Raw genomic sequence first — 14,660 nt, 5'->3', positions numbered from 1 at the left:
GAATCTGCCCTGACATCTAGTGGGTAACATAAAACTACTGGAAGTCTGTTTCAAAGACTGAAAATACCTACCACGACATCTAGCGAGAGCTCATGTAACTCATTCGAGAAAACTCGAAATAATATAATCAGACGCACGTTTTTGTTAGTCGAACGAGTAAACTCGGGTTAATAATTACGTGCCAAATGTAAAAAAACGAATATACTCGGGTTAATATGTAAAGGGGTTAAGCAAGTTAACTGTGCACACAATCGTACATATCATAAGTAAGGACTCTATCAAACATTTATGCAAGTCTGATGCTTTTAGTTGTACTAGTGGGAATATATTTCACGTTCTATAACGGAACAGAAATGAATAGATGATTCACATGGAAAAGGTTAAATGAATGGTGTAATGAAAAAAAAATCACAACTTTACAGGATTGGTGTAAACCAAGCGGTGATACACGAAAAAGCACTTTAATTTTTAAGTACATAACCACCTATCTCCTGTTATGTTCTATTGTATGTCATAGAAAGGATTCAATGGTACACATTTCGGAACATTTTAAGTAAATTAACCTTGCTATTTATGGAGACTAATTCTTCAGAATATGCAATTTTGAATAACACAAACATTTTTAGGAACACATTAGTTGTGCTAAGTGAGGAAATACTGTATTCCAGAAAAAATAGGCATTGAAGTTAAATTCAGCTGTATGGATTACATATTCTGGCAAATCACTTTTTTTTATCTGGGATAATTTAATGTGAAATTTAAGTACTCAGTATCATATTGTTACTAGCCACTATTATTTCATCAATATACTGTAATGTAAACTCATAATATATCAACTTACAAGATGGAAAATTTTGGAAGTAATCCAGTTCTTATAATACCTAATTGTGAACTTTTAAAATCAGCAAAGTAAATTAATGTTCAGAGTGATAGGTACAATAGCTGAAATTGTTCAGATAAATTTTATGACATTATTTGAACTTTACTAGAGAACAAATTTTAATTGCAGTGTTATACTGTGATGATACAACTGACTTATAGGTGCCTGCAGCTTATTGGCTTTTAAATTAACATTTTTGGGAGCCTCACATAATATGTCCTTTACTTAATATAATTTTATATTATCTAGTTGCATGTCAAAATTAACAAGTTTCTGATGACTTGAATCCATGCAACGTCATGCAAAGCTACAAATACGTTGGGAACATTAATATAAATTTTCTGTGCATATATTTATTAATGTATTGTATAAAATAATAATATAACCTTTTAACTGCTACCAATTCGGATATTAAACTTCAAGTGTATTAAGTCACAGACATACGTCTCTTTGTACACGTGGCAATGACTACGATCATTTAATCAAAGTAAAGTGTTGAAAATTTTTTACAATTTTAAGCGTGTTTGAAATAGTTGTACCAAGTTTAAGTCCAGATAGATGGCGCAGGTGCTAGAAAAAGTGATGCCAAACAAACCACACCTTTGTAAGTCAACGACCATAAAATGGTATGATAAGTTCCACTCCGTGCTTTCTTATGGAAAATGATGTTCCAGAAAATTAGGTTTTTTATTAATTTTTGTGATTATTTTCAAAATAAGTAATTGTTTTTCTTTTTTTTTTCTGTAAAAAGTCTTGTTATCTTATGTGTCACACGAAAGAGCCGATATGGCTGGAGCATGTAAGGATCCACATTGTATTAAGGGTAGCATCACTAGGTGCCATTTTATGTATATTTTCTGTGTCAATAACCTACTTACTTATGAAGAATACAATTGTTTGTACATAAATAATTCCACATGTTTCAGTGCTTTAGTGTGATGTGAATATTGTGAACAGATTGTGTCGTGTGTGGTGGACCCACTACTGCAGGCAGTGAACGAGAGTGCTGCCAGATTGTCCACGACAGACATGGCCGTCTACTTGCTCAACTGTCTGTACCAGATCCAGTCGACTCTGTCGCTCTATGAGTTCATGGACGAAAGGCTCGAAAGGTTACAGGTAATAGTCTTTTACATTCGGTCTTGCTTGAAACCAATTGCTTTCATTTAATTAGAGGCACTTTGACATCACACTTCGTAAAAATTATTGAGCATCAACTTACATTCTCCACTACGGTTTTTCATTTCATTTGTCTTGTAGTTACAGATGTTAAGTTTTCCGAAATTATATTTTTGGGAAAATATTTTGGTAATCTATTGGAAAATTTTCTCCAAAACTGTAAAATTTTCCAATTTATACTTTTACAAAAACAATTAGATTTTATCAACTTTTTTATAAAAACAGAACCAAATAAAATAAATATTTGGTTTTTCTTTACTACATAATGGCTCACTTAACATTTGAGAGTTGGATAGTACCCATGCTAACCTTGCCCACTGATAACAAAAAATTGTTTAAACAGTACCTACCTATCTGGAGAAAATAAATAATTGTATAATGTATATCCATAAATTTATGCTGGTAATGAGAAAAAAAAATTATGGAAAATTATGTTATATTTTTCCAAATGGAAAATTTTGCCACTAACATCTCTACTTGTAGATATGTATATGTACAAGGGATGGACTGAGACTCGAAAACTCGTGCCGAGTCAAGCGAGTGGCTAAAGCTCGACTTAACTCGAAAGTTGAGTTCTTTATACTCTAGAAGATGAGACTTGACAATCATGTACAATTATTTTTCGAAAACATTTCTCAACATAATCTCGTATTTATATTTACGTAAAATTAACCGTACTTGAAAACTGCGCAATTACATTGCCCAAAAAATGCTTTTTGCCGCTGGCCACCAGCCAGCTCAAAACCTTACACGCATCACAGTCCTGTCTTCGTTTCTAACAATATTTTCTCATGTTTAATTCACTTTAGTGCACAATTTTTCTTGACTTGAAAGGCCTTCATATCTACTGAGTTTTCCAGAATCCAGTGGGAATAAAACACTACATTTTAAAGAAATTATAAGTAGGTATGATTTATAGTTATATTTTACTTATTGACTTGATACAAATGAGTCACTCATTGAAGACATACATGAACTTGATGTTAATGTTAAACTCGAATAGACTAAAGAATTGTCAAGTGTGGAATCGACTCAAAGTTCTGAATACTGCTCGACTTGAGCCAAACATTTGCAGACTCCTCCATCTCTTAATATGTATTAATGGTTTCTCTCTGCAGTAATTGTATTTCCAATTAACATGTTCTTTATAGTTTTATAAATGTTTTTGCTACTGTTTTACTCTCCAATTGTTATGGAATTGATATTCTATTGTTAACACTCAGTTTTTTTTCCCTTTCGACTCTTTTTTTTTTTAAAGTGGTTATATATTATATCATTTTACGTGGCTTGAATGTTTCCCCAATTCATGGGTTTGTTAACAAAATGCAGTTGCGTGTTAATAATTGTGTTATCAGTAGAACGCAGCCCTCACAAAGTGTGTGTTCTCAGGCTCAGTCCGATGCGCAGTTGGACACGCTCACGTCAGAGCAGGCCAGCTCTCTAGTAGCCAATTTGAACCTGGGCCCGATATACACAATCCTCCAGGACCAAGGCAGAGGGTCACTTTCTTCAGTGCCCGGCATGGACCCAGCCAGTCTCAAGACCTTCATGGTACGTAGTGATAACTTTCTACATCACACACTAGTGTTGCAGAGTACTCAAAATATTTTACTTGATGTGTAAAATTATTCTGATGAAATACATTGGTTATGTGAGAGGATATTTGTATATTCAATGTTAGCGCTGTTAAATAGCATTTTTTTTACAACCATAAGAAAAAAATACTAATACTATTTAAATTATTTATGAACAGTTGTATTTCATTGTCTGTCCTCTTTAAATTATATCTCTGAAAAACCTATCCACTTTAGAGGAATAAATAAAATAATTTAAAAAAAAACCTTGCATTATAGCTAGAGAGAGCTAAAACTATACAAATCATATTTAGAATTACAGTCGGTAATAATTTGAGACTGACTGCCTGTAGGAATTATTTCTGAAAATATTTTAGCTTCCCAATCTAAAAATTAGTACAGTCCTGCAAATATCAGATTTTGTGTTAAATTTGCTCAGTTTTAATTTTGACTATACTGTAAGCAGGGGCGCAACAACTAAATTTTCCAAAGGAGGGGGGCAATATATCTTTTTATAAAGAATCATCGATTTCCCCCCCCCCCTATTGAAGTGGGGGGGGGGGGGGTTTGTTACTCCCCCGGGAAAAATTTGTATTTCAAGGTGGAAAATGGTGCTACCTATTTAAGCAGTTTTATTATTTAAAAAAATTGATTACACAGCACTTTCTTTGCCCCTGTTTGCCCCCACTTCAAGGTTTCAGAAGGGGGGGGGGGGGGAGGTGTGGCAAAATACCCTTCCCCCCCCCCCCCGCATGTATGAAATCATCCTGTGCTTGTAATTGAAAAGGGTCCCGGAACGCGTGCGTGCAGAGCAAGCTGGACGGCTTCCTGGTGATGCCGGACGTGCTGGTGCTGCCCCAGGTGGGCCTGCTGATGAGCTCGGCCCACCGCGCCGCCGTGCAGCGCCGGGCCTTCGAGGTGATAGCGGCCGTGTACCAGCAGCTGCACGCGGCCGTGCACGAGCCGGCCAACCAGTACCAGGGCCCCGAGCTGCTGGCGCCCCGCTCCCCGCAGGAGGTGCGCCGGCTGCTGCTGCCGCCGTCGTGATCACCTGTCGCAGGTGGTGGCTCAGGACCTGCTAGGGAATTGTGTACCTGAAGTGGTTGCATTTTGTACAAACATTGATAGTGTTTATACCGTGTTTTCTCATATAATCGTCGCACATTTTATTCCAAAATCAAGTTTGGAAAGTAGGGGTGCGACCATTGTGCGGGGAAAAAAAATTTTTTTTTCGTCAGGTAAAGTTATTCATAAAAACAAAACTCGTTCACGGAAAGTACGTTTATTTAAAAAAAAGGTGGAGTATACAAGAGCACGCCAAACAATCTATATTAATAATTCCTTAAACAAAAACCTTTCTTCAACTTTAAATAGAAAAACCAAAAATCTAACGCGAATGGAAGCCACTTTAATCTAACGTGTCGTAGTACACCCTTGCCACGAAAGAATGCGGGCTATCACATGATAGCGCGCGTTGCATCCAATTGACGAGATATTGATATTCGACTACGTGGGCGCGCTCTATACGGGAAGCAACATAACCAAACATGAATGATGTACTGGCTACATTTTTGTAAGTGATACGTCGCGGTAACGCAATCAGATAAAGGAAATACAGTTTAAAAACGTCTTTATAAGAAAATTTACACGTCAAACAACTTCGTATTTTTCCGTTAATTTATTAAGTGGTAATGACCAAATAAATATTAGATTTCTACTTTAAAATACATAGTTTTATACGGAAAAGATACCTACATAAAGTGCTCTGCATCTACTAGCAGGACCAAAAACATCATGTGATGTTTACGCGAGAAGTTTTTTCATCCCAATTTTGACAGCCTAAAATATGGTTGCGACGATTATGCGCGTTTGACCATTAAGCGATAAAACAAGTTATATGTATTTCATATATACTGTCCAATCTATGGATGTGCACAGGTATTTTGTTGGCACAGCACGTAGTGACAAAAACAGTTAATTTTCAGCCTTTATTGGTATTATAACATAAAAATGTTTTACAAAATAGCTATAAAAATAAGTTTTTTTTAAAAAAAATCCGTGAAGTTTTCTTAAACCAATATCAACCGTTCTTTGATCTTGCCAGAAAAATGCAAACCCCGACTTTCAAAAATTGGAGATAAGTGCATGCACATCTGCATGCATGCGCACATGTGTGTACACGTGTGTACATACGCATGCCCAATTATGTGCACACGCATACAGACATAACTACCATGTATTCATCAACAAAAGCCTTTTAAAAACCAGTCGTGATTCACTAAGGCATGGCCACTGCCATGTGATATGGTGTAAGGGACAGAACAATGTTGGAAAAGGGGAAGGGGGGGGGGGGGTAATGCAACAGTTATTTACTTTTACCTGAGTTATCAAAAAAATATGGGTTACATAGAATTCTATTAAAAAACTGTGTGCAAAATTTGTAAATTTAATATTGTGTAAACAGTGGCAAATTACATTGCTATATACTGGTGTACATCAAATCACACAATGTTTCATCACATGTACAATATTAAATTATACAGCTTTCAACCTTATTTCATAAACTTGAAGGAACAATACATCTCCAGTTGCAATGAACAAATATTTCTCTAAGAATGCAATGACATGTAGTACAGTGGTGAATAAATATATAAAACAAGGAAGGGGAAATGTTCCCTTCATGTTTTCTGGTTAAATTATGTATTTCAAGGAGAAAAATTGCTAAAAACAATTTCTGTACACAAGTATCCCTCCCGATTCTAATTCCACCACTAAATGCATGTGCATTACATGAGTTGGTATTGACACAGTAAACCACCTATTAAAGTAGCAATTAAGTGAAGTACATAAACTAAAATGATCAAAATTGCACACACAAAATGTAATTAATATTAATTACAGGTTATGGCCATGCACAAACAATGAAGCTGTGTTCGAATTATTGGTCAATTAAAATTTTCCAAACTTATTTGGATTTAGTCATCCCCTGTTTGCACTCACATTCACAACACTTCAAAAATATTTAAATCTCATTTTAATAAATACTCCACTCAAATTCCTTAAATGCAACTTAAAAAAAAAAATACATGATTTCAAAACTAATGGTTATTGTTGAAATGATCGTTAACTGCATAAGGCCAATATCTTGGCCAAAATCAAAATATAATATTTATATTGGTTGGCTCACCTAACTTATATTATACAGTAGAATCTCGTTATAGCGAGCACGGTAATAGCGAGAACACGGCTATAACGAGGTATTTTTGAGGAATTTACGGCGTGAGAGCTTGAAGCGCGCTTTTATTATTTGTCTGCTTTATCTCCACCCCTCTCGCTCGCCACTAGACATCTTGCCGTTGACGCCTGTCACATTCTTCAGCCGTGCCATCGCCACCTAAGTGCGTGGCTTTAAAAATAGAATCCCGTCCTTTCTTTATTTTATCAAACTTCCGTTAGTTATCTGTACCTTGTGTAGACAAAGTTTGATATTGGAACAGAAACAACATAAGAAAGTATTTTTTACAAATTAGAAATATGTATGTTTTTGTTTTTATAATCGCATATATTTTCACGTTTTTTTTTTTTGTTATCTTAAAAGAGATAATATTAAAAAGCCGCTCTAATGAGATTTAACTGTTTCTTGGTTAACAAAAACTATTGTTTATATTCTATTTATTATTATTTACGCAACGTCATACTGTACGCGTACGCAATACGACCGGATTCGTTGCTGCAACATAACAGCAAATTGTGTGGTATCAGAAGTAACGAGTAACGTAACGATAGTAACGAGTACTAATAGTTATAGTAACGAATACATACGGGTACACATTTTTTCGTTACTTTTACACCTCTAGTAGGCACTACCGTATTTATTTCCGAATCGCTAGGACAGTTTTCTTGTAACTTTTGTTTCGGTCAGTTGTTGGGGTATTTGTCCGGGAAAGGGGTGGTGATGGTTTGAGTTTAATCCCAAATTTATTTTCTAAAAAAGTGGACAGGTTTCTTTAAATGAAAAAGTATAGTTTTCCAGCGACTATTTCGTTTGAGGCGTACGTGCGTTGCCGCAGCCGCACTCCTGCTATTTTGTAAGGAATTAAATCGTCGCGCTACACTAGCACCACCTGTTAGTAACATCCCGAACCAACATGGCCGCCAGCAGACTGCCCGCGTCGGCAATAGATAGCAGGACAATGCTGCGTCGGCCGCGGGCTGAGATGCTATACTTACGTGGCGTGGTAGGGTATTCTGGTTATTTTGACGCAATCGGTGATCGCATCCGTACTTATGGGGTATCGTTTTAAAGAGAATTCACACATCTGCTCACAGAAATTAAGATTTCGTTATTGTAACCTGTTATTTTCCAATTATACAGGTTTTAACACAATTTTTATGCTATTTTCAGTTAATTTTTATTTTTTGCAGGCCAAAATTTGTCCAATTCGGTTATAGCGAGGACACGGTTATAGCGAGGATCAAACCCGGAACCGTGACACCTCGCTATAACGGGACTCTAGTGTATTTAACATAGTAATTTTGTAATTAGGTGAGTTTTGCAAGATACAATACCAAAAAATGGATTTTCTTAATGTCATCATTTCATCTACAAAATCTGCCAGTTAAAAGCCCTATTGATAAACACATAACTAGAGATTAGGACAAATGCAGCCAATAGTTAACCTTAAGTTCTAATGACTAGAAATATTAATACAAGATGTGTAGTCTCTCTAGTACAAGACAAAAGCTAGTTGTTTAAAAAATACAAATGCATTATGCTTATGTAAGTGTTTTATATTTCAATCTAAATACGTACTCCTTCCATTTATAACTTTTGATGCTATTTTATCAATCACCACTTAAGTATATAAATGCATTTATCAACAGCTGCACATTGATGGAATTCTTGGTGATAACTTACTAATGACAATATCCTGAAAATAGGCATCTCTAACCTATAACTTAAATTATTTGTTAAAAAAATAAATAACTATCTTTGATAAGCTTCTGGCACAAATTTCAAAGCAAAAGCCTATTTATAGTCTAAGAAAGCACATGTGTCATGGTATCACCTACATGATTAGATATTCCACACTGTAATAGTAATTCTGCTTTAATAAAACAACAGTCTTATACTTAATATGGTTTACTTCAAACATGTCATTAATATTTTTGAATTGAGAATGTAATGCTGTTCACCCAAGCTCATACTGTCAATTCTGATTGTTAAAATCACTATTTTTTTCTCTCGTAAAATTGCATGATAATATTTCAATCCAGAACCTTTTTTAAAAAAAACATGCAATTCTTTTACTATACAACATGAAAAATATTCCCTAATTATGACTAGCATACATTCATTGCAAAATTAAGTATAAGAGTAAATTATAATAAACGTACAAAAATAATGAACTTAAGTCAGAGACATAAAATGTATGCTGTGAATAAATTATATAAGGTACTACTGTGTAAATATAAAACCTATTTATCTATGAAAAGAAGCATGCTGTAAAATTTTGTTTCTATGCAAAATTTTGAATTACCAATACCCATACAATATTAACCATTTTTGCCAAGCTTACAGCATATACAAATTAATATTACATATTATTTTGAGATTATTATTGTTGAAAATTATTTCTTGTCTCCCACTTATATTACTGCTAAGTTAAATCTTGCACCAGTTATTTCTTCTGCAACATCGTCAATAACAGTGGTATACCTATTATTCAAATATTAAAAAAAAAATTACACATACTTATAAAATAATCTGACACATAATATTAATTACACCCATTATATGCATCAGCTGCCATGTTTGTTTTGTTCGAAATGTTGGGATTGTTGTGGTTAAGAGGTTACATCACTTGCCTCCCACCAAGGCAATTCTTTATTTTTTGCTCATGGGAAAACATTGTGGACGGTTCTGTGAGCATGAGGATTTCTCTGGGTACTCCTGTTTTCCTCAACTCATTCATTCCACCATTGTTGTTTCATCATCTCAAATGACACTCCATTAATTTATTTATTCATGTCATCACAGAAATACATGATGAAAGATAAGAGAGTTAGTTTTATAGTAGCACGTACAGAGCTAGAGATGATAAACCCTGTAATACCAATGAGGATGCACAAACTTGTCAAAATGTGTTATGATTGTATGCTCTGAAAGGAATCATCTTTTCCAAGATATGAGATCCTTCTAGCCCCTAATTTTTATGATTAATACTTGATTTTGTTTTATTTTTTAATTTCTGAAGTTCTTTTAAGTTTCAAAAACTCTTCTTGAAATATTGCTATCCTCAAAGATTGCATAATATTGCAAAGAAATTAAATGTGACATTTGAAATAACTCTATACACTTGTCATTTTGATACAGCTAATATGTTAATCAAATCTCAAAGTGATTTCAATTCAGTAATTAACAAACAAAATAACTTATAAAATCTATAAAAGATGTGTTTTTTTTTTTCCCTTCCCATTGCTTGTTTTCAGTATTCATTATTTGTGCTTGCTATGAATTACTGTATCAATGAGGTCTCAATTGTCTTACAGTGTTATAAAATCACTGCATCACTGCTTTATACTGTGTCTGCACCATATCTTGTGGTCATTTTGTACCATTATTACTTTTAAAGGTGCTCCAGGTCTTCAATCTACTATGAGGAAATTAACTGGTCATCTGAATATCCCCATAGTTGAAGAAGTCATTCACCTGTTGCTGGGCAGTTTTAGGGTTGGTACTTACATACACCAATCCAGGCAACCCTGTGCTCGTTGCAATTTTCTTTGCCACCTGAAACAATAAAATGCTAATGTTAAAACAGAGCACCTGGTGGCAAAATCACAGTTTGGGGTAAATTACACAGAAACAGAAGTAAGCATAGTAAACATGGAGACAAATATAGGAATTGAAAAAAAAAAAAAAAAAAAAAAAAAAAAAAAAAAAAAAAAAAAAAAAAAGAATATTGTGTTCCCTCCTACATTAGAAGTACAGAAAATTCTGCTTGAAAAAATTTCAAAAATTAAGCACTGGACCAATAAATACATACAATGTTACTCTTCAGTAAAATTTCTCTGTTAAGTCTAAATATCTAAGTAACCCATCCCTCGAAGTAAACCTGTTCGATTTGTGTGGTTTCGAAGTAACTACGCCAATAAATTACGGCATGATTTGAAGCAAATTGTGCACAATGACACTCATATAGCATTAAGCATAATGCAACATTAATATGACGAATCAAAAATCAATAGTTTACCCTTTCCTTGACAGCTAGTTGCTTATTTCAGTGCATATTTACTTAAGCTCAATTAACAAAGTACACAGACATCCGAGTGTTGAGCCACTACTGATAATATGCATTTCCGCATATCACCAACAGCTCTAGTGAGAGAAGCTAGAAGGTTTCAAGGCTAGGTTACCTCACGTAAACCAGGATGCGCTAATGCGAGTCAGGTGGTCAGCGATTCACGGTAGACATGCATTTAGTAAACAAAAACTAAAAATTATTATTTTGTAACGCAAAAATTTACCTACTCAGGAAATGTTATGTCCAAACCCAGTTATGTAAACAATGCAGCCTGTGATTTTTTTACATTGTAATGTAATTTAAAGATTACTAGTATAATTTCAAGTACAGCAAAACCCCTTATTTGCACTTTTCATGGAGACAAAGTAAAAAAAGTGTAAAAAGCAGGAAAGTGTATATAAAGGGAAAAGTAAGAAATATGTTAAAAGTTAATTAAAATAGTCGCATCCTGCAGCGTTCATAACAAATACGGGCTACATTACACATACGCATTGCACCACAGTAAAAAAATTAAAAAAAAAAAGGGCCGCAAATTGGAAATTTACCGTCAATAGCGCGCCGTGCGCGGAGAAAGGCCATTGTACTCAATTAGCTGTTGTTATGGCGCGGTGTAGCCGCCGGCTGACTCTCTCTGTTCTCTGAGCTGAGCATGCACAGTATAACTCACTCAACGCTCATTAGCGGAAAAAAATATAAGCTCTACCTTCCGTGTACCAGTTTTGTCCAGTTTTAATACCAGTTTATTGGTATACGCACCAGTTTTCTCGCTGCCGTGACAGTTTACGTTCATCTTGATGTCTTGATACCAATAGCAATAATTAATTATTTACGATCCTCAGAAATAAATGGTTAGTTTAAAAAATATGTGTCAACTGTACAATATTTCCGAAATTATAAAATACGTATAAAACAGTTACCAAGACTCTGCTCATTTTATCTTGTGAAGTTTATGTCTCGTACCAGTATTTTGGCTAAGTTTTGACTCATAAAGTCGTAATATTCCCAACATCCCCAGCACGTTTATACATTCGTGAGTAGTTTACATTTTTCTGTAGTACATTTTAGATTGTCTCCTGCTATGCTTACTCGGACTTTTACACGCCTAGACTTAAATTATTATATGTTTAGAAATATAAGCAACTTTTCATGTTATAAAATATGTATATTAGGCGATTTAAAATGTTCATTGCCGACTATAAACGTTACGTTTTTCACAATGTTTTTAGGCCTACTATGATTGTTACGTGACGTAAATAGCGGGATGGATTCGATTTTTGAGACGTAATTTGCGTGAAAGTATTGTATTGGACTAAATGGGAACTAAACGGGACCTGAAGAATAAAGTGCAAATAACGGGAAAACGTAAATAACGGTAACGTAAATAAGGGGTTTCGCTGTATTTATTCTTTTATTAATAAAATAAAAATGATTCAATTTTATTCATAAAAGTATGCAATCATTTCATCAATGTTTTGTTATGACGTCACGTTAAACTATCGTCCGTAAACAGACTTTACAGACAACCAATTTTTATTGTCAACCAGCCCGTTAGAGAAGGAAGCAATACACAAATCAAGAGTGTCACGGGAAAGATATCAGCCATGGCCTATCAAAAGGAAACAACAATGCATTTACCTGGAGTGATTTAGGAAAGCATGGAGAAGAAAAATAATTATGATGGACTGGGATTTATTTCTGTGTCCACTAGGATGCCTGTCAATCCAACAAAATCCTTTCTTTTTTTTTATATAAGAAAGAGTAGAAATGTGGTTATTAGTATGGTGGAGTACAAAATTTAAGGCGAATGTTTCCAATGTGACTTTATCGCTATCTAAATATATTTAATATTTATTAGTTAAACCCTTAGTGTAACAATGAACAATGTCACTTAAGGCTGTCTTCCCCATCCTGGTCACATCTGAAGATATACAGTAGGTAAGAACATGGTCTGGGATATTATGTTTAACTTCAATGTTACATGCTTGCATATTTCCATTAATTAAAAGCGTGTCTTCATCAGTCACAGCCTGTTTTAATTATTCTGTAGTGAATTAAAAAAAAAAACCCGCTCCAAAACTGGGTCTTACCTTTTCACATTTTTGTAAACAACTAGGACCATTGTAGTGAAGACCTATTACTTGTCCCCGTTCCAGGACTCTGTTGTATGCACTTGTCTTAAATGCTCTCTCGGCATTGGCCTGCTGCATCTGGACTTCTTTGCTCAGCAGCAGCAAACATTCTGGCTGCAAACCAAAACATAATACAGCTGAGCCTCTTCGGCACCACAGCCATTCGAGATGAGCAATTCTGCCTGATTAACAAACACCATATATAGTTTTAGCGGGAACATCATGGAAAAAAATAACATACAGTAAAATCTTATTCAAAACAAGTTGTAATAAGCTGCTCTGTGGCAAGAGAACATACGAAGAGCATTACTGTTTAGTAATAAAAGTGCGGCTGTCAAAATCAACAAATGCCTAGATCCACCAAAAAAAAGATATGAATGTGAGTGGCTAGATCAGTGCCACATTACAGAATATACTAAACTGAAGAATAGTGCCAGATAAGAGAATATGCCCAACTGAAGAATAATACAAGGTTAAAATTAGGGATGGGGCGAATCCTGATTTCCTCGAATCCGAATCCTAACTCAAATCCTCGACTGGAATTGCCGAATCTCGAACCCAAACCCGAATCTTTTAACAGATGATGTCCACATATCTAATGTAAGTGAGATGTATTCTGCTTGCACTAAAAGTCCCTTGAATTTATCACATGTAGTTTGGTACACAGATGATGTCCACATATCTAATGTAAGTGAGATGTATTCTGCTTGCACTAAAAGTCCCTTGAATTTATCACATGTAGTTTGGTACATTTCTGGTATAGCCTAAGTGTATATAAAGACAAAAAATTTTTCTTGAGATTTCAGTTTTAGTACAGATTAGCGGTTAGGATTTTTTCTATAAATAAGCTAGAGGTCTGCGAGCCTAAGAATTTTACTTCGAGCCGAGCTCGAGCTTTTGTGGTACAGTTACACTTTTGGGAAATTATTTTTATCTTAAACTTAGTATAATGTTTGAATAAAGTATTAAAATGAAGTGGGCTTATTAATTTTGGGTAACTATTTACAGTGTGTGTTTACATTTTGCACTGCTAGAAAAAAATAACATTTTTTTCCATTGAATCTTACCTGTTTCCGTTGGTTCATTAGTAACTGATATCATCCAACTAACATAACCAAGTATATGTTTGTGTAAATGTAACATATCTTTGGGAAAATTTCATCCTTGTCAATTTTTCTGGAGTCCTTACTGAGCTTCAACAAACTTAGCACCAAAAATCATGTTGTTTGAAAAGTACATTCACATTGTTTCAACATTTCCACTTTTCAGCACAATAATTCTGAGAGATTGTCACAGAGTATTAAATTCTGTTCTTTAATCTATCATGCAGAACAATAATTTGTTCTGCACGTTCAGGAGTTAAATTAGCTCTACGAGTGGAGATGAGATAGTGTTTCCAGCAGAAGACAAGCATCTCTCGCTGGCAACCTGCGTGGCTGGAATGCTTTAGTAAAATTGCTTAACCTCAAAATTAGTGTCATAAATATCTGTAACTGGTCATTAAAGTTTAATCAATTGAAAGTAATAAAAATAAAAGCATTTTACTTCATTCAATTTACACTTGCAAAAAAACATACACACATAAACCTAC

The 14,660-nt window shown here is 34.6% G+C and overlaps 2 protein-coding genes across 4 annotated transcripts in view; one reads left to right on the top strand and one right to left on the bottom strand.

The window, feature by feature from the left end:
- The window catches only part of LOC134532968 (conserved oligomeric Golgi complex subunit 6), a 22,458-nt gene extending 16,270 nt beyond the window's left edge, over positions 1-6,188 (top strand). For 2 of the 3 annotated variants that reach the window (XM_063370053.1, XM_063370055.1), the window contains 3 exons: positions 1,838-1,999; positions 3,449-3,610; positions 4,444-6,188. In XM_063370053.1, coding sequence (XP_063226123.1) covers positions 1,838-1,999; positions 3,449-3,610; positions 4,444-4,680 — 561 coding nt within the window. In that variant the 3' untranslated portion in view covers positions 4,681-6,188. The remainder of the gene's footprint in view (positions 1-1,837; positions 2,000-3,448; positions 3,611-4,443) is intronic. The other variant, XM_063370054.1, reaches the window with a different exon arrangement.
- LOC134532970 (protein XRP2-like) overlaps positions 6,060-14,660 on the bottom strand; it is a 27,460-nt gene continuing 18,859 nt past the window's right edge. Inside the window, exons 6-7 of the mRNA XM_063370056.1 lie at positions 13,028-13,183; positions 6,060-10,426 (exon numbers count right to left, since the gene is read on the bottom strand). Of these exons, the coding sequence (XP_063226126.1) occupies positions 10,301-10,426; positions 13,028-13,183 (282 nt within the window). The 3' untranslated portion in view covers positions 6,060-10,300. The remainder of the gene's footprint in view (positions 10,427-13,027; positions 13,184-14,660) is intronic.

This window comes from Bacillus rossius, chromosome 6 (genome assembly GCF_032445375.1).
Source record: "Bacillus rossius redtenbacheri isolate Brsri chromosome 6, Brsri_v3, whole genome shotgun sequence".
NCBI classification, from domain to species: Eukaryota; Metazoa; Arthropoda; class Insecta; order Phasmatodea; family Bacillidae; genus Bacillus; species Bacillus rossius.
The sequence above is the reverse complement of the archived record's forward strand: the minus strand, read 5'-3'. Positions and strand labels throughout refer to the sequence as shown.